At 36.6% G+C, this 19,551-nt stretch overlaps 1 protein-coding gene across 3 annotated transcripts; it reads left to right on the top strand.

Annotated features, from left to right (window-relative positions):
- Positions 1-6,059: 6,059 nt before the first annotated feature.
- LOC147299634 (E3 ubiquitin-protein ligase BIG BROTHER-like) lies at positions 6,060-19,551 on the top strand. 3 transcript variants are annotated; one of them, XM_086255094.1, is made up of 9 exons: positions 6,060-6,275; positions 7,143-7,237; positions 7,328-7,497; positions 7,954-8,197; positions 9,909-9,943; positions 15,911-15,955; positions 17,538-17,665; positions 18,855-18,963; positions 19,116-19,551. In XM_086255094.1, the coding sequence occupies exons 3-9, from the start codon at positions 7,357-7,359 to the stop codon at positions 19,170-19,172; spliced, it is 759 nt and encodes a 252-aa protein (XP_086111220.1). In that variant the 5' UTR covers positions 6,060-6,275; positions 7,143-7,237; positions 7,328-7,356; the 3' UTR covers positions 19,173-19,551. The 3 variants fall into 3 exon arrangements, with proteins under 3 accessions (XP_086111220.1, XP_086111204.1, XP_086111213.1); XM_086255078.1 differs by having other exon boundaries at positions 6,062-6,275; positions 15,905-15,955; positions 19,116-19,550; XM_086255087.1 differs by lacking the exon at positions 7,143-7,237 and having other exon boundaries at positions 6,062-6,275; positions 15,905-15,955; positions 19,116-19,549.

Below are 19,551 nucleotides of genomic sequence, written 5' to 3'. Positions count from 1 at the left end.
TGCTAAATCTAAAAAGGGAGGAAGCCGATACACTGGTAGAGACCAATACAAAGAAAATCTCAGTTGAGGCAGAACCAGATGAAGTGAAACGGCCTGACCAAGAAGATGATGCATCAACATCTTCTGAGGAAGATACATCTGGTGACAACAGGCAGCAAGAACCTACTTCTTTAGCTACTGGAAGACCTAAAGCACCAACCAGGTATAGGTTTGAAGATATGGTTTCTTTTGCACTAATTGTTGGCAGCGGAGATCCATCTTGTTTTCAGGAAGCAATCAACAACAAAGAAAGTCAAAGGTGGATGCTTGCAATGATGGGTGAAATGAAGTCTTTACACAAGAACCATACTTGGGAGCTTGTTCAAAAACTCAAGGGACGAAAGGTGATTGGTTGCAAGTGGGTGTATCGCAAAAAGGAACCCACATCTGAAAATGAAGGAGAAAAATTCAAGGCACGACTTGTGGCTAAAGGTTACAGGCAAGTGGAAGGGATTGACTATAATGAAATTTTCTCTCTTGTTGTAAAACATTCATCTATTCGTGTCATGTTAGCCATGGTAGCAATGTTTGATCTTGAACCACAACAACTTGATGTCAAGACTGCATTCCTTCATGGAGAATTGGAGGAGGAAATATTAATGGAACAACCTGAAGGATTCAAGGAGCAAGGTAAAGAGCATCTAGTATGCAAACTCAAAAGATCTCTTTACGGATTAAAGCAATCTCTCAGACAATGGTATAGGAGGTTTGATTCCTTTATGGTGCATAATGGCTACATGAGGAGCAACTATGATAGTTGTGTTTATTTCAAGATGCATAGTGATGGTGCTTTCATTACTCTGATGCTTTATGTTGATGATATGTTAATTGCATCAAATAACATGCATGAGCTAGACTTGTTGAAGTCCAGATTGCGGAAGGAATTTGATATGAAGGATCTAGGTGCTGCTAAAAAGATCCTTGGAATGGAAATTCCGGGGGACATAGAAAAAAGAAAGCTATGGGTGTCACAGAAAAAATACGTGGAGAAAGTCCTTAAAAGGTTTAGCATGGATAATGCAAAACCGGTACGTATTCCTTTAGCTAACCACTTTAAATTATCTGCTAGACTTTGTCCATCTACAGAAAAAGAGGTGGAGGAAATGTCTCGAGTACCATATGCCAGTGCAGTTGGAAGCTTAATGTATGCCATGGTTTGCAATCGGCCAGACATTTCACAAGCAGTTAGTATTGTGAGTAAGTATATGGATAATTCGGGAAAAGAACACTGGAATGCTGTTAAATGGATATTCAGATACTTGAAAGGTACAGTGGATTTCGGCATCTTGTATCAAAAATATGATGGAATCGGACAGGTTGTGGGGTACGTTGATGCGGATTATGCAGGTGATCTAGATAGACGAAGATCTACTACAGGGTATGTCTTTACTCTTGCAGGTGGTCCTATCAGTTGGAAAGCTATGCTTCAATCAACTCCCGCTTTATCCACAACTGAAGCGGAATATATGGCAGCAGTCGAAGCTGCTAAGTGGTTGATAGGTTTAGTCAAGGAACTGGGATTGAAGCAAGAAAGCTTGGAGCTGTATTGTGATAGTCAAAGTGCTTTGCACTTGGCAAATAATCAAGTTTACCATGCTAGGACCAAACACATTGATGTGAGGTATCATGCCATCAGAGAATGGGTAGAAGAAGGCAAAATAAATTTGAAGAAAATCCATACAGAGAACAATGCAGCTGATATATTTACAAAGCCGGTTACTACACACAAGTTCAAGCGATGCTTGAACTTGATCAATCTCTCACACTGCTAAGATTGATGGAGCATCCCAGGGCGTGGGGATGGGCATCTTTATGTAAAGATGCAGAACCTGAGGTTTCAGGTGGAGGTCGATCATTAAATCTTCGCCAAGGTGGAGATTGTTGGACGGTGGCAGCCAAGCCACACTTGGTGTGGCTCAATTTAATTCATCTAGTAGCTAGCCATAGCTAGGTAGCTATATACAGATGGGTGGTGCAGCCTTATTTGAAAGCAAGGAAGCAATCTTCATATTGCACATTAATGCACAGCTGAAATTGCAACAGTAGTGCAGGAGACGTACATTGAACTAAAAATAAGGAAGACTTTGACTTGGCATTACAAGTGCCATGATATTCACAAATTTGCCATTGAGTTCAAGTGCCTATAAATATGCATCAGATCAATGCATTGAGGCAATCCGAAAAATCATTCTCTACAAGCTATAGAGAGAGTTCTCTTTACTGGTATTTGAGAGGGTAAGTTGAGAGGGGTGTACAAGGGTTTAAGGGCTCGGGTTTGGGATATTAAACACGAGTGGTTCTAGCTTGTACTGTTATTCTCAATATTTCTCAATGGTAAAGAAAGACCGGAACACGCCTCGTAGACGTACCTCAAATTAAGAGGAAACCACGTATATCTCTATGTTGTGTTTGTGTGCTTTATTTATTTACTTTAATTTTTCTTGTCATTTGTACTAAATAAATTACTGCAAAAATCCCAACAAATTCAAATCAACACAAATCAGGATTTAATTTCACAAATTGATCAATTCCTAAGTTTTGAGAATTAGGGATTTCAAATCAAGAAACCTATACTGCCTGTATATAAATACCCACCTCCAATTCAGAAGAGGAATGCAAACTTAGAAGACTCAGAAATTTCCTCACTCCATCAATTTTGTGAGAAAACCATTAAGCTCTACTCAAGTGCCGACTCTTTTACTGCCCCATCTTGTTCAAGATCAAGTGCTCATTACCCTTAATATTCACAAGACTTTCAGCATGAAATGCAAGGGATTCTTCATATAGACCTGTTTGAAGTCTAGAAAGTTAACGATGAGTACATATATATATATATATATATATATATATATATATATATATACCATCCTGCCAAATATATTCCAAGTGGTATTGTATGCATTTTTGAAGTAACAGATTCAATTAAGTTGTTGTAATTAATGTCCCAGGAAAGATGGCTCTACTGCATATCTGCGCGCTGCTGGTTTTGACAACTAGCTAGCTGGTTGCACCACTGGTACGTGCTTCTCCCACTTCATTTTCTCAGGACTATACCATGTCTAGCTAGCTTGAAAATAATACAAGGGCTAGCTCAAAATGGGGAGGAGAGTGTGGCAATACTAGTAGAGGTTGTTAATTTACTGTGTGCAAGGAAGTGCTTTAACTGCTTGGCTTTACAGAGCTTTACCATGGACATAACAGTTACCATCTAGCTAGTGTCAACACTTTTTTGTTCCTAAGATCTCTTCTTTAAAAGAAGGATCAAAAGTTGTTCCTTCCTTGTGAGAATAAATCCTTGTTTTTTTTTTTTTTTTTTTCACCGTTTGAAATGAAGGTAAATTTTATCTTGGTAAAGTGTTTGGCTAGATTTGGCTCAAACATGTGTAAAAGTGTTGATTGTGGAGGGAACCCAATGAGAAAAGAAGCATTATTGGGGCCTCATGCAACAATTGGGACGTAACAGCCAAAGTGACTTATTTTCATTGCAGACACGTCTGCAGACAAAAAGAATAGAGAATATTTATGATTTGTCCTTCCCTTCTCTTGCACGCCAGGGTTTTATTCCATCCTCATCACTCATTCATGTCTGCTTCTTGCTCAACTCTCTCTCTCTCTCTCTCTCTCTCTCTCTCTCTCTCTCTCTCTCTCTCTCTCTCTCACATGCCTAACAACCTTTGCCATTAAGCTCAAGTCACCAATGAAAAACGATTGGAGGCTGGAATATATTAGAGTGATGATGAAAAGAATAACATGCATGTTCCATTTGGGTCAAGTGGTAATAATGTTCACACCATTGCAACTAGGAATGATCTCCTTAATTACATGTCATATTATCATATTCTCTAAATTAGAACAATAATCTAATCAACAAATTTATTTATAGTACGTCTTGTAACATGTCAAATTATACCAAAAAAATGTCAAACTATATGATAAGATCGAGAAAATTTTCAGGTTTTAATCTTCCATGGACATTACTAGCTAGGCTTTGATTCCCCCACTTAGTAAGTGCAAGCTTGGCATTACCTAAATGAGGACAAATTGCATGCTTAGTCCATGTGGATTGATTATTTTTTCAATTTTACTGGAGTGGCCGGTTTTTAACTTTTTAATAACATCACCATTTAATTATCTTTATTATTTTGTGTATATTGTTGTGATTTGGCGTGCAAAAATATATTTGACTAATTAAGTAAAATAAATATGAAATAACGATTATTCCATTATAACGTGAATTAAGCACACATCAAATTAAGCGAAAATAAGACGTACTTTTTTCTTAAATGGTAATGGATATATATATATATATATATAAATCATATGGGTATGCTAGGTTAAAAAGGATTAAAACCACATGCATAATATTAAAAAACAAATAACTAAATTACAAAGACTAAACATACGTGTAATTTGAGTCATTTGACCATAAACTAATAATAGAGCCTTAGTGAGCAAATAATACACAATAAGATGAGATGCTTTTGATGAGATAAATATTCAATATAAACTACAGGTAAAGTCTATAAGTGACTGTACTTAAAGACCTAGGCTCCAATTCATTCACTTGAAATTTGGAGAAGGTAGAAAGTTAGATGATAATTGCACCGCAGCCACCCATACACAAAAATGGTACTACATGCACCTAGCTAGTGGCAACAGCTAGCATTCATGACAAACTTTTTGCGTGCCCGGTTTACACTTCTTTTTCTATTCAATCTTTGTTTAAAGGGAACAACAGCACCAAGAAAACTTTAAAAACATAGTGGCCCCTTCACATTATTAATGAGCTTCGACAAGACACAGCTAGGTCATTTTCATTTTCCTTTTGTCTTAGAGGACCTTTTTTCTCACAGAAAATAGTTTATATAAGTTGAGTCCTAACGAACCTTTAACTGACATTCATTTTCCTTTTTGGGGAGTCAGGTGGTTTTGGTGATCTATCTCCAACCAAATTTATGGCCCTTTTCCTATAAGCAAGCCAACCACTAATTGCAACCCCAACCACAATCTTATTGGATAATTTAGTTCAATGGGTGTGAAGCCCTTGCTCCAAAATTCATGAATCCAGTACTCAATGTACTCAATTCCTCTCAGCTCAAACGTTAGAGTGCATGTCTTTTTGCAGATATCTAAGGTCTTCAACAGTAGTTAGTCAGAACCATAATCATATATGGGTCTCAAAATGGCTGAATAGTACTAAAGCTATATGAGAGTGATAGTCATATATGTTGAAGTTATAGTGGTGATGAGTGTTGAGAGTCGTATTGTTGTACCTAATTATATTAAACCTAATTGAATTAGATTACGTGATGGTTTATTTTTAATTTGTAACTAGCTTCAATATTTATGAAAATTATGTCATTGTATTTATTTTAATGAGATTTTTAATAGGGAGACTTAGAGTCCAGCTCATTTTATGAGTCTTTCTTATACTAAGACCGGTAGTGATTTAAGGTTTTTAATTAAGTCCTTTTATTTTTCTTCTTTGATGGCTTTATGTTAGGTTTTAACTCTAAGATTTTGGGCTCCGTCCAAAATCTAAGAATTAAAACCTAACATGTAACCTCTACAAATACCACTCTACACCCTAAAAGGAGAAATACCCTTCAAATAAGGGGAAATACCCTTCAAATTGAGGAAGAACTTTATTATTAATTAAAATGATTTTTTTTATAAATTAAAATGACTTTATTATAAAAGGGGCAGCAAATAAAACACTTATACATGTAGTTGCACAAAATTTGAAATTCAAATTTGAGATCTCTAGCATTATTGCTAAAATAAGTTTCTCATTCCTCACTCTTTACACACATAAGCTTCTTTGTTTTTCTGGCCTATTTGAGAGTGCTTATATAAAAAAATGCTTTCACTTAATAACGCTTTCGATGAAAGCACTTTTGTTAGAAGCACATAAATTTTTTTCAAAATTTTTGTTAGAAAATTACAAAACCACCCGGATAATTACTTGGGTGGGTGGCGAGGTAGCTAATAAGAGAGAAAAGCAACGGTTAGAGGTATGCTATGATTCTTTAACATATGACGCGTGACAGGTGATCCCAATCTCCTCATCAAACGGACTTCGCGTGTCACTGAAACCACTGCATAAAGCCATGGCATATACTGATATACATAACATCACATAGACAGCAAAGAAGAGAAGCCATTTTCTTAAACACAAGCACCGTAGAAGAAGAAGAAGAAGAAGATGATGCGCTTCTGAGCCAAAAGCCAGCAATGTCGGTCCTTTGATCCCTCTGTGAATCAGTCTTTTTCATTTTTGAATTCTATATTTTTTTGTTTTTTTCACTTGCTCTGATCCATTGCGACATTCTCTCTCATTTTCCGTCTTATTTTTCTCCGATTTGCTCTTTTTTTCTTTTTTTGGGTTGAGATTAGAAAACTCTTGGAGATCAATGGCGTGTAATTAGGTAGATTCAGTGGTGGATTCTTTTTTGTATTTGGTTGCGGAGAAAGTTGAAAGGAAAAGAAACGAAGAAATGAGAGTTGTTTTCTTTGGTATTTGGATCAAATGACTAATGTTCTTATTTCCAAGTTGCTTCTATTTCCTAATGATGAATTTCTTCCTAGTTTCATTCCGTGTAGTCAGTTGGAAGCTAAACAATTTGGGCTGGAATCGGCACTTTACCTTTTATTGTGGTGATAATGATGCCTTGGTTTCAATGGAGATTTGTTTTTCTTTAATCAGTTTTGTTCTGTTTGTTTGGACGGAAAACTATACCATTAGAGTGTTGTCAGAATCAAAGATTTGACGAAAATGACTGCAGGCTTCATCAATAAGGATAGATGAGATGTTTTAGATTATTAATGTTTTGGAGTGAATTTCTTATGATAAAAAATTGAATTTGATCCTTCCTTAAAATAGAAAAAAAAAAAAAAAAAAAAGGGGATGAGTTATTTTAAAAAACTGCTTAGATCTACCAATGCCGGTTGAATTATGAAATGATGGGAATCTGTATTAATTTGGAAGCACTTTTTTTTCAATGTTTCCTCCATCTTGCATCCTGAAACTCATGCTTTATTTGCTCTCTGTGTGAATTTGATTGTTGGCCAACTCTTGAATTTCTTTGTTGTTTAATTTGCAGGAATTTCTAAAAGTGTGAAACTGATTGCCCTTTTTTGTTGACTTCCTGAATGCGTTTTATATGATATTGGCTGCTAGAATTTGTTGAAAGATCAGGTTTACATCTGCTGATTTGTGTTGTTTGTTCACTTCATGGTCTCTGCACCACTGTAAATATCATTCCTTGTATTGTCTTTGTGCTCTTAGATTACTCGGCTGAGTTGCAGTAGCTGAAAATGAGTTGGAACCCGAACATGGAAGTTCATTACTCATACACCAGCTGTCCTTATAACACGGCGGGTAGTTTTATGGAGTATTTTGAAGGTCTTACCTATGAACATGTGAACTTTATTTTTTCAGGGGATTCACATGCTCAGGTACTTTCCATGAAATATCTACATAAAAGGTTTCTTTTCAAGTTCCCAAACATGGTGATTCATTTAATTAGTTTTTATGCATTCAACAGAAATCTGATTCAAAATATACTAATATGTGGTATGAATCAATAAATGTCATTCCTTGCGTGTTATTATGTTTCCCAAATGTAGATTTGTAGGATTGCATTACTTCATTGAAAAAGAGTGATTTTATGGATTTCTACGGAACGATTGCTCATAAGTAATGAGTTCTTCCGACCAAAAAAAAAAAAAGTAATGAGTTCATATTGTTTACTTTTCTACTGTTAATATGCAAATCTTGAACATTAGAGTGTTTTCCTGTATGGTACTATCAGTGTATATTTTTTTTTCAATTTCTTGCTGTAAGTGGTAATCACTGCAAATATTACATTTTTATTCAATGTAAAGTAAGATTTTTACTTCTGGCATATGTAGGAGAGTGCTTACCCATCAATGAATTCGAATTATTACAAGTTTGGGTTATCTGAACCTGGGAATACTTCATATTATGATCATGGTTTTGGTCATGCTTATGAGTTGAATGATCCTGATCCAAGAAGTGGTGAACAAAGAAGGCTGTTGCAGAGCTCTTCAACAATGGCTAACGAACAGAATGTGGCAGTGAATTCAGAATGGGAAGGAAATGCAAACACTTCTACACGAGACAACCCCATAGAATGTAAGCTCTAAGTGTTTTTCTTTTTTGGGTGGGGGATGGGGTTCCAGGTGGTGATAAGTTTTATGGTTATACTCTGCAGTTTTCTCTTTTATTTATGAGGCCCTAGGGACTGGTAAAAATATGATATAGAAAATGAAACAATGAATTAGTGACTATGTATGTTCAGTGGTGGTAAAGTTTCTAAGGGTAGATAGTCTTATATTCTCTATTTGATGATTAAAACATTACAGGGCCTCTGAGGACTGGGGACCAGTAACATAGAGTTTACCTAATCCCAGTGGTTATTTTTGGATTAATATAAAATATATTATACCCATTGAAAAGGAGAAGATAAAGAATCTGGTGCTTGATTTTTACAAAGTTTTTGTTATTTTTCATATTTTTGGGTATTGGAGTTCAAGGGATATTACTTCATAGATGAGTATGTGTCAAATTCATGCATGTAGGCTTTTGGTAGTCACCTTTTCTGGCTATTTTGGGTTTGCATTCTAGGTCAGCCCATATACATTGCTTTTATAGTACAATAAAATTTAATCCGTTCTGTCCTTGTATAATTAAACTTTCTCAGAAATAGAGCATTGCAATAACTTGATCATATGGATGCAGGCTAATAATTGGATACTGCTACCATGTGTCCTGTACAGTTTCTCAATTATCTATCAGTTTATAGCCAAATCCTGTAAACTTATAGGTGCCCACTAAAATGATTGGCTCAGCCTCCTTGAAATTTTTCCTTCCCTAATCACATAGTATTAACATTCTCTGACCAACAGATCAGATTACGAACATTCATTATCAATGAGAAAAATATTTTACCAAACTCTCAGTTATAACACCAAATTTACTAATTGGACCATGTGGTCTCAACATGATTTCAGTTTATTGCACGGGCCTTCACTCTTCAGGTATCTATTTTATTGTGGTCAGCTTATAAAATGTAATGTTTTAAACAGAATGAATATATCAGGGGCTTGGGGTTTTTAATCAGGAGATAGAATAAAAGTGGGACTTCAACAAAGTTATAAATGACCTAGGAAAGAACAGAGAAAAGATTACTTTAGGAATAACTGCGTCAACATGGTAGGGATTTTTCCTATGCAAAGAAGGAACTACTCTAATTAAACCTTTTGTCCAAAGGGGCATTGATGAACTGGTGCTTTACTAACATTAAATTGGAAGGGTACGCATCATCGGTCCCATTATTTTAATGATAGGCCCACTGTTATAATGTTGTACTCATCCCTCTTGGGAAAAAGAACTGTTATGTTGTTCTTCTAGCTCTTTTACATTTCAATTCTTTTTAATGTAATCTGGAGCTACCTGATCACTTCATATGGTCACCATGGGACCCCCCCTGTTGCTTAAATACTAGTTTGCTGAAAACCTAAAAGTACAACTTCAAAGAGTATGGCATGCCAAATTAACCCTTTTATTTATTGGCAACATGGACAATATTGATTGAACTTTACTGATGCAACCTAGTTACCTTTTAATAGTTTATGGTATTGCAAATTTAATCTTTTAAGGACTGTGTACAGGAATTTTTCTGCTTTGTTTGACTAAAATGGATGTTGTGGCTTCTATGTTATTTTCCATTTGGATGTTTTTTGCTCTAATGTCATTTCGCATTAATTCTGTTCCCACTTATATACTATATGTTTGAGATTTAACTAATTTTATCTCAATTAAAGTATCATTCTTTACATTTCAGGCCCACGGAGACATCAAAATTCCCATGATTACCAGGTATGTAGCTTCTCCATGGTTTGTGTGCAGAACAGGTTGTACCTGAAAGCTGTTATGTGCTAAAATATGACTATCCTCTAACATTATGCTTCATCTCTCTCTCTCTCTATATATATATATATTTTATATATATCTTTTACCTTTAATTACAGGAGTTCTCCTACCCTATTGTCCAATTTTTTTTAAAGTCCAGACCTTTTCTTTTCAATTGTCTTTTTTTTTTTTTGAGGTCGGCGACTAAATCAACCTGTCATATATCATCAAAAGAAATCAACCTGCCATAATGACAGTGCATAGGAAGTCAGAAATCTTCAACAATTTGTTACATTTTTGAACTTTGACCTTTTTGTTTCAGACAGTGGATTGGGAATCTAAACGTTCAATGTTTTTTAGTTTTATACCCTTTACTTGTATTTCAACCCATGACAATTAACAGAAAGTTTGCCTTGCATAACATCAATAACTGAATAAAAGAAAAAGAATTCAAAAGTAGAGGTCCAGACTCCAAAGTAACATAAATCCAGATGTCCAGATAGGAGAATTGCTCTATATAAATATGCATGTAATTAGAATATGGCTGAATGATTTAATTTCATATATCAAGGTATATTTATACAAGAGTACAAAGACCAAATAGGGTAAGTCAACTATACAGCTATGACATTAACTCCTAGCTAAATAAGGAAAACCTATATACACGCTAACTCTCCCCCTCAAGTTGGTGCATAGATATCGAACATGCCTAACTTAGATAGCGATGTATGGAAAGAGCCACTAGTAACAGCATGAGTCATCATATCAGCCAACTGATCCACACTCCTAATATAAGGAACCTCTATCACTAGATGTAGTTCCTGTCAAGTTCAACGTGTTTGGTTCGATCGTGCTATGCTGGATTATTAGCAATCTCAATAGCCGCCGTGTTATCACAAAAGAGCACTATCGGTTTCTGAGGACCATATCCAGGTTCACCTAAGAGGATTTTGAGCCAAGTAACCTTCGTAGTTGCATAGTGAAGAGCACGGTATTCGGCTTCTGCACTAGACAAAGATACTACATTATGTTTCTTACTCCTCAAAGTCACCAAATTGCCTCCAACAAATGACACATACCTTGAAGTAGACTTTCTATCCAATCTGGATCCAGCAAAGTCAGAGTCAGTGTATCCCACAATATCTAAGTGTCCATGCTTGGAGAACATAATACCTTTGCCTGGAGAAGACTTCAGATAAGCTAAAATACGATTCACTGCATCCATGTGTCAATTGCTCGGATTATGCATGAATTGACTCACCACACTGACTGCATATGATATGTCAGGCCTAGTATGAGCTAGATAGATCAGCTTCCCCACTAGCCTTTGATACCTCTTCTTATTTGTTGGAACCTGATCAGGATAGATAGTCAGACCATGGTTCACCTCGATAAGAGTATCCACAGGTTCACCTCGATAAGAGTATCCACAGGTTCACAGGCACAGTTACCAGTTTCAGCCAAAAGATCTAATATATACTTCTGTTTGGAGAGGAAAATTTCTTGCTTAGACCTTGACACTTCAATGCCCAAGAAGTATTTTAAAACTCTCAATCCTTCATTTCAAATTCTTTGGCCAAATAACTCTGAAGCTTCTCTATTTTTCTTATATTACTACCAGTAATAATCATGTCATCGACATAGACAATAAGCAAAGTAATATCATCACCATCCCGTTTATAGAACAGTGTGTGATCTGCCAAGGCTTGCTTAAAGCCATATGCCTTCATGGAATAGCTCAACCTGCCAAACCAAGCCCTCGGCGACTGCTACAATCCATACAGCGCCTTCTTCAGCGTGCATACCTTACCTCCTTTTGATGTAAATCCCGGAGGAGGATCCATACACACCTCCTCCATCAGATTACCATGCAAAAAAGCATTCTTTCACATCCAATTGTCGTAATTGCCAATCCAAATTAGCTGCAAGAGAAAGTATAACTCCAACAGTGTTCATCTTGGCCACAGGAGTGAAGGTCTCTCGATAATCAATCCTATATGTCTGAGTGTAACCCTTGGCAACCAACCTTGCCTTATACCTGTCAACAGTCTCATCTGACTTATGCTTCACTGTAAACACCCACTTATACCCCACTGTCTTCTTTTCCTGAGATAACTCGACCAATTCCCAAGTAGAATTCTTCTGGAGAGCCTTCATTTCCTCTACCATAGAAGACTTCCACTTAGGATCTCCAAGAACTTTCTGAAAATGACTAGGAATAGACACAGAGGATAACTGAAGGGCAAAAGCTAAGTGAGAATGAGACAGACGATGATAAGAGACAAAATCAGACATGAGATAAACAATATTAGAAGATGAGTTGGAGAAACCCAGCCTATCAGGCTCAGTGCGAGTACGAAGGGGATATCTCATATCCTAGACTCCAACTTGTAGTTCCAAGATAGTAGACTTCGAAGCTGTAGGGTTAGAATCCAAGACAATATCTGAAGCTAATGTTATAGGGGAAGAAACATGTACCTCAGAGTCAATTTCAGAAGAGTCATCCGAATCCAAGACAATATCTGAAGCTAATGTTATAGGGGAAGAAACATGTACCTTAGAGTCAATTTCAGAAGAGTCATCCGATGACATGGTAGTATCATTAAGGGGAGAATTGGAGTCACTAGGAGGCACAACAATATCAGTTTTGTTCTTCCTGATATAAACCTTTCCAAACAATATGTTTGGCCGTTCAACCTCCAACTCATCACCCATTTGCCCTGGTTCGATGTCACTCAAAATCTAGAACTTTTTTTCTGCCAACCACAAACGTTCCTCTTCCTTTGAATCTCCCCCTGAAGAGAATCCAGAGAAACCTCCCCAGAAAAATAAGAAACCTGTTCACAGAACTCAACATCCATGGACACATAGAATTTACATGGGGAAGATGAAAACATTTATACCCCTTTTGGAACTAAAGTAACCTAGGAAGACACACTTAAGAGCCGATGATCAAGTTGATCCCTGTGGAGAGAATGAACATGGACATAGAAAACACAACCAAAGACCTTAGGGCAAAGATTGAGGGCAGAAGGAATAGAGTGAAACCGTGACAACATCCTCAATGGAGTCTGATAGTCAATAATACGAGTAGGCATTCGATTAATAAGAAAGACAGCGGTCATGACAGCATCAGCCCAGAAACGTTTAGGAACATGCATAGTAAAACATAAGGCCCGTGCCACCTCAAGAAGATGACGGTTCTTACGTTCTGCTATGCCGTTCTGTTGTGGCGTGTAAGCACACGTCGTCTGGTATGCCATGTTGTTTGAAGAAATCAGTAAGAGATTGATTAACAAACTCCTGACCATTGTCAGAACGGAATACCCGAAGCTGAGAATTAAACTGTGTGACAATCATTTTGTAAAATTGAAGAATAACATGAATAACCTCACTCTTAGACTTCAGCAAATACACCCAGCTCACCCGAGTACAGTCATCAATAAAAGACAAAGTATTTATGACCAGAAGCAAAAGAGGTAGAAAACGGACCCCAAACATCAGTATAAACACATGAGAAAGGAACATGACTTTTATTGAAACTGACTTTAAAAGGAACACGATGGTTTTTTGCATAAATGCATTGTTCACACCGTAAACTAGCAACAAGAATATTGAGAAATAACTTAGGAAACAAACGTTCTAGATAAAGAAACGATGAATGTCCTAGACGACAATGCCATAAAATAATCTTCTCCTGTTCAGACTTCCCTCTTTCAACTTGAAACCCACGGCCAGACTCTGACTGCAACTGTCTAGCCCCTTCCAAGTAGTAAAGTCCTCCCCTCTCTCTACCAGTGACAATCGTCGTCTTCGTGAGATTGTCCTGAAACACACAATGAGTAGAATAAAAGATTACAAAACAATTAAGACTCTTGGTAAGCTGACTAATGGAAATAAGACTATTTGAAAGGGTAGGGGGCAAGCAACACAGAAGACATGGATAGTGAAAGGGAAAAAGAGACGGTCCCGGCCCTTGTAATCGGCATGGGAGTCCCATTGGCAACTTGAACAGACTTAACAGGCGGAGACATTAGAGATTTATACAAGGAAAAATGACTAGTCATATAATCAGTCGCCCCTGAATCAATAACCCAAGTATTGTTAGTAGAAGAAAGAAAGGTCAAACCATAATTACCTCCGTGAGAAGAAACTCAAGAAACCTGAGAAGCAGAAGAGAGAGAGGCGTCTCCAAGAGCAACCTAAGAACATTTTTTGTTTTTCCGCTCGGCTTGCTTAAGCTTATATCACTCCGGATAACAATGCTTCTTCCAGCAAACATCTACTGTATGTCGAATACCATTGCAAAAAGTACAGAGACGAGCAGAAGGCTCAAAGGAACCAGCAAGAGGAGCAGGCCGAAAACTGCTCTTCTGGACTACCAGGGCTGAAGCCTCATAACTATCTTCAGTGCTCATGGTGACCTGTCGTTGTGCTTCGCGACAAACCAGTGAGTAGGCTTCTTCCAGGCTTGGTAAAGGAGAAGCAGTCAAAACACGACTGCTGACCTGATCCAAACTGTGATCAAGACCTGCAAGAAACATATAAACTTGATCCTCAGCGATACGCTTCCTTTGTTTCTCAGCATCAGCCGTACACTCCATATCATTAAGCCTTCGATAATCTAACTCCATGAAAATGGAGTTCACCTCATTGTAGTACTCTGTGAGAGATCGGCCACCCTGACGCAATTGAAAGGTCTTCTTCATCAATTCATAAACCTGAGACGAATCAGAGGCATCAAGATAGCTCCTCTTAACAGCATCCCAAACCTCCTTCGCTTTTCCACACTGAACAAAATGAGACATGAGGTTAGGCATCATGGAGTTGATGAGCCATGACTTGACTAGAGCATCCTCAGCTTCCCACTCATCATAGGCAGGATCTGCCTCTGCAGGTGCAACCTTTCTCCCTGTAATATAGCCCTTCTTCTTTATGTCGGCAATATGCATCTCCAGAATCTTAGACCAAATGTGATAATTTGTGTCATCCAATTTGATATGGATTGGAGAAGAAGTCTCCTGAATGGTCACAGTAGATGACACCTTATTCTCAAGGATCGGAGAGGACTTGAGGTCAAAACTGGATCATGTTCCATCAACCATGTGTCTTGCAGAAGAAGATTGCATCTAGTGTTTTGTAGAAGACGATTGTGGCTAGGGTTTTCGAAAAGAAGTAGACACAGCGGCAGCACAAAGAGAGGCTGGGGTCGCTTTTCTCTGGAAAAGGCAGCAGCTGTAGAAATTAGGAATTTTATTTTTCAGCAAAGAGAGTAGGCAGCGGAAATCTTTAGCCTAGTGAGATTTTTATTTTATTTTTTTTCTGATGGTACTGTAGCGTCGGAGTACTGTAGCAGAGGCGTTACTGTAGCAGTGGTGAAGTACTGTAGCAGTGGTGAAGTACTGTAGCGTTGGAGTACTGTGGCAGCGATGTTTCTGTAGCGACAGAAAAAAAAATCTTAAAGAAAAAAACCCTAGGGCTCTGATACCAAATTAGAATATGATTGAATGATTTAATTTCATATATCAAGGTATATTTATACAAGAGTACAAAGACCAAATAGGGTAAGTCAACTTTACAGTTATGACATTAACCCCTAGCTAAATAAGTAAAACCTATATACACGCTAACTCATGTATTCATGTATGTGACTATGCCTATATGCAACACATATGAACACAAGCACCTATATAGGGGGCTGAATGGAAGTATTAGGTGATTAAATCATCACACCTAGGCAGGCCTCTTCCTGATTTTTTTTTTCTTCCTAAAGTATCTTAATTGTAGCTTTTGTACCTGGAAATTTTGCTCTAGATCATTATTGCATTCAAATTTTTCAGTTATCTTATTAATATATAAGGTTGTGTTTATATGAGAAATATAATGAGTTCAATATATTGATTAATTAGAGTATCTTTACTGTTAAAGATGCAGGTTATTTGGCAAGACAATATTGATCCTGATAGCATGACTTACGAGGTTAGAGTTAATATACTTTCACTTTCTTTCTCACCATTTGGATAATACAATTCTATCATTATTTCATATAATATGTCTAATCTATTGAAAAGTTTTTTATTTTTCACTAGGTTGTGTATTCATTATGGTAACAAATGGATATTTTGGTCAAGTTTTATACTGAAATAAATTTCATTTACCTATTTACATTCACCAAGCTTGGAAACATAGATTTGAAGTTTTAACTGTGTTTTTCTGTACCTTGTCTTGATGGTACAGGTTTACTTCATTGGTAGCAGCATTACTTGTGTGCTAAATAATCATTGCATGACTTCTTAATTTGCTGTTTGTTCTTAATGAGGAGATTCTTGTAAATTTCTAGGACTCCAATTCTTTGCTTTTCTATCTCCCAGCTCTGCATAATTTTCTGCTTGGCACTGGGCATATCCTTGAAGTCAGTTTTCGTTGTCATTATTTTTATTGTAATTTTGTTTTCTTAACTGCTACCTATATTCTTTTTGTATTGGTGTAGCAGATCCAGTTATCTCGCTTGAAGCCTAATTAAGTGGTGGTAGCTATAGCATGACTACTAGGCTCACCTATATTTCATAAGTGCCTCCCCCTCTCACCTTGTCTTCCCAAAATTCATGTCAAACATTGTTGGAATTTATTTTTATGTTCATATATATGGAGTCGTTACTTTGATATTTAATTCATGAGGAAATTACAGATTTAGTCCACTTATTTTATATCTAGTTCAATTTTGGTTCACAATCTTTTTTAAGTTATGTTTTAGTCCATTAATTGTTCCACTTGTTTAATAAAGATCCAGATTTGTTTTTTCAAATTTAGCCTGCCTTTTACTCTATCAAATCTCAGCCAAATTCAGCAAACATATACTTGTTTAAAAACTATGCATCTCTTCTTTACAACCATATAAAGATCATTCAAATTGGAGTTATAAAACTCAAGATAATTGACTCCAAAGTAGGGTACCCGAAACTGCCAATTTTTCAAATTTCACCCAATCTCAATTCTCTTAGATTACAATACTCCAAATTGGTTTCTATGACTAAAAAATGATGAAATATAACTTATACTTCAATTATAATTGAAGAAAACACAACCCAAAGAATTTAAAGTCACAAATCTGGACCTTTATTGAACAAGTGAAACAATTAGTGGACCAAAACAGAACTTAAAAAAAATCGTGGACCAAAATTGAACTAGGTATAAAATAAATAGACCAAATCTGGGCATATCATATAAGTTGGATTATGTCATTTTATTTTGAGCGTCATTTCCTCTTAATTCATTATAAGTTGGATTACGTCATTTTATTTTGAGCGTTGGAATAGAAGTATGATTGGGCATATCATATTCCTGCCTAGTCTCATTAGCTTTCAATTGTGGATGTGACTTAGGATCTGGCTATAGAGTTGTATTCATGGTGAAATCTAACTCCATCATCCTTAGTTTTAGTAGTTGTATCATCACGTCGTATTGTATGGGAACATCTAGTAGTTATTAACATTTATTTGGATGCTTATGTTTTGTTTTTTTACATTTTTGAATAATATTACTGAATATTTTTCATGTTCAGGAGTTACTCGAGTTAGGTGAGGCAGTTGGAACTCAAAGTCGAGGTCTTTCCCAAGATCAGATATCTTTGCTTCCAATCTCAAAGTACAAATGCAGCTTCTTTTCAAGAAAGAAATCACGAGATGAGAGGTATACACTGATTGAACGTGCATTTGTTAAAATGTGATAACTTGATCTCTCTCTCTCTCTCTCTCTCTCTCTCTCTCTCTCTCTCTCTCTCTCTCTCCGACCAGTCTCTCAGATGAAAATTGGAAATCTGAACTCTAATGCCCTATGTTATGGAATCTCTTATGGTTCATTAAGACACTGGTTAGGTTTATATTTACTAGTGTTTGCAAGAGTAACTTTGTCCTTGATTCTCTTTTTGTTTCAATTTCTCCCGAAAAAGAAATTTTTGGATTCTTTAGATTATTTGGGGAATGCAGATAGGTTGTATGATTTTATATCAGTCAGGAATTTCCCTTGTTGCACATGGTAGATGTAATGCAGCGAACTGGACATCACTTTAGATTTTGCTTATTGTTGGCAAGGTGTCTTATTGTCAAGCTTAAAAGTAAGGACTTGGTTTTCAGCTGCATGCTTCATTTTCCTATTTGGGTCTTGGGCAATCTTGTGGTTTGCTATCTCTGATAGAAATATATGTCTCACATAGCCATTCACTGGGGTAGACTTGTTTTTTTGTATGAGGTGGGAACTGAGAAGGTATAATGAGGACTATCATGTCAGGTGCTGGTTACTAGTTTACTGGGGTAGTCTCTGGTTCTTACACTGCAAGACCAAAATTTACTGTTTGGTAATATTATATTTTTCTCTTCAATCTTCATGTCATATGACTTATATCTAGGCTTTGACGACAATTTATTTTCTCTTTAATTTTTTTTTCTTTCATTCATCAATAAGTTATACAACCTTAGATTGCATTTGATTGGTTTGGATTATAAATCAACAAATCGACCAATATAGGATCAGACTGAGTTTTGCTAAAATTTAATGGTTTTAAATCAATGGACACTCCTAAATCGGTGAGTACTTTAGTTTAGTTCCCTTCTACTATTTAGCAGTTTTTTGGATCTATCTATGCAGAGGAATTGCTACTGTGACCAGTTGTAATTGTAAGGATAATGTGATTAGGACTCCTCATTTCACTTCAAAATAAATATGTATAATTTTCCTGCACTAACTCTCGAAGTGCAGGAAACTAAAATGGAGTGCCAATAACACTGGCCATTTGTAATTTTCCATCTCTTGTATGGCGCATCTTTCTATGGGTACTGTTTCCTTTGGATAAAATTGACTATTATTTCCTTGTTGGATGTAGATGTGTGATTTGCCAGATGGAATATAAACGAGGGGACCGGCGGATCACTCTACCGTGCAAACACCTTTATCATGCTGGTTGTGGGACCAGATGGCTTAGCATCAACAAGGCAAGCTGTTCTTGTTTTGTTTTGTTTTTTTGTTTATCTATTTTTATTTTTATTTTTTTTTTTATATAAAGATAAATATGTCGATGCTTAGAATGTACTGGCTTATTTTAGCAATGACCCAAGTTTAGCTGACAGTATCTTTTTTTTTTCAGGCTTGCCCAATATGTTACACTGAGGTGTTTGGTGATGTGTCGAAGTGCGAGAAATGATCCTGATGAGCTTAAAGAAGAGAGAGCCTTCAAATATTTTTCTTTGTTCTTCAAATTTGGTTATACAGAGATGCTTGTTTCATTTTTCCACTTCACTTGTAGAAGCATTGCGTTAGCTATTATAATAAATGAGAAAATATTATTAAGTGAAGAATTCTGATCTGTAGACTCATCCTCATGGATTTGTGAGGTGTGCCGTGTTGTGTGTTGTGTGTTGTGTTGATTGAACGATGGATGTGAGAGTCGGCACATCGGACGACAACTGTGCATGTTGCTCAGCCACAACCACGGGGACGCTCAATGTGATCAGCACTCATGAAATGAATACAGATCGGTTGCCATAGAAGTAGGAACATGCTTTGAGTTTATATGATTGATC

Source organism: Dryas octopetala, chromosome 1 (assembly GCF_963921425.1).
Source record: "Dryas octopetala chromosome 1, drDryOcto1.1, whole genome shotgun sequence".
Taxonomy (NCBI): domain Eukaryota; kingdom Viridiplantae; phylum Streptophyta; class Magnoliopsida; order Rosales; family Rosaceae; genus Dryas; species Dryas octopetala.
Note: the sequence above shows the minus strand (reverse complement) of the source record. Positions and strands in the feature narration are given on the sequence as shown.

Excerpts from the sequence above, each read along its gene's own strand:
- LOC147299634 (XM_086255078.1), top strand. The coding sequence starts at position 7,357 with ATGAGTTGGAACCCGAACATGGAAGTTCATTACTCATACACCAGCTGT. Across the intron at positions 15,956-17,537 it reads CTGATAGCATGACTTACGAG|GAGTTACTCGAGTTAGGTGA; the intron begins GTTAGAGTTAAT and ends TTTCATGTTCAG. Across the intron at positions 18,964-19,115 it reads GATGGCTTAGCATCAACAAG|GCTTGCCCAATATGTTACAC; the intron begins GCAAGCTGTTCT and ends TTTTTTTTTCAG.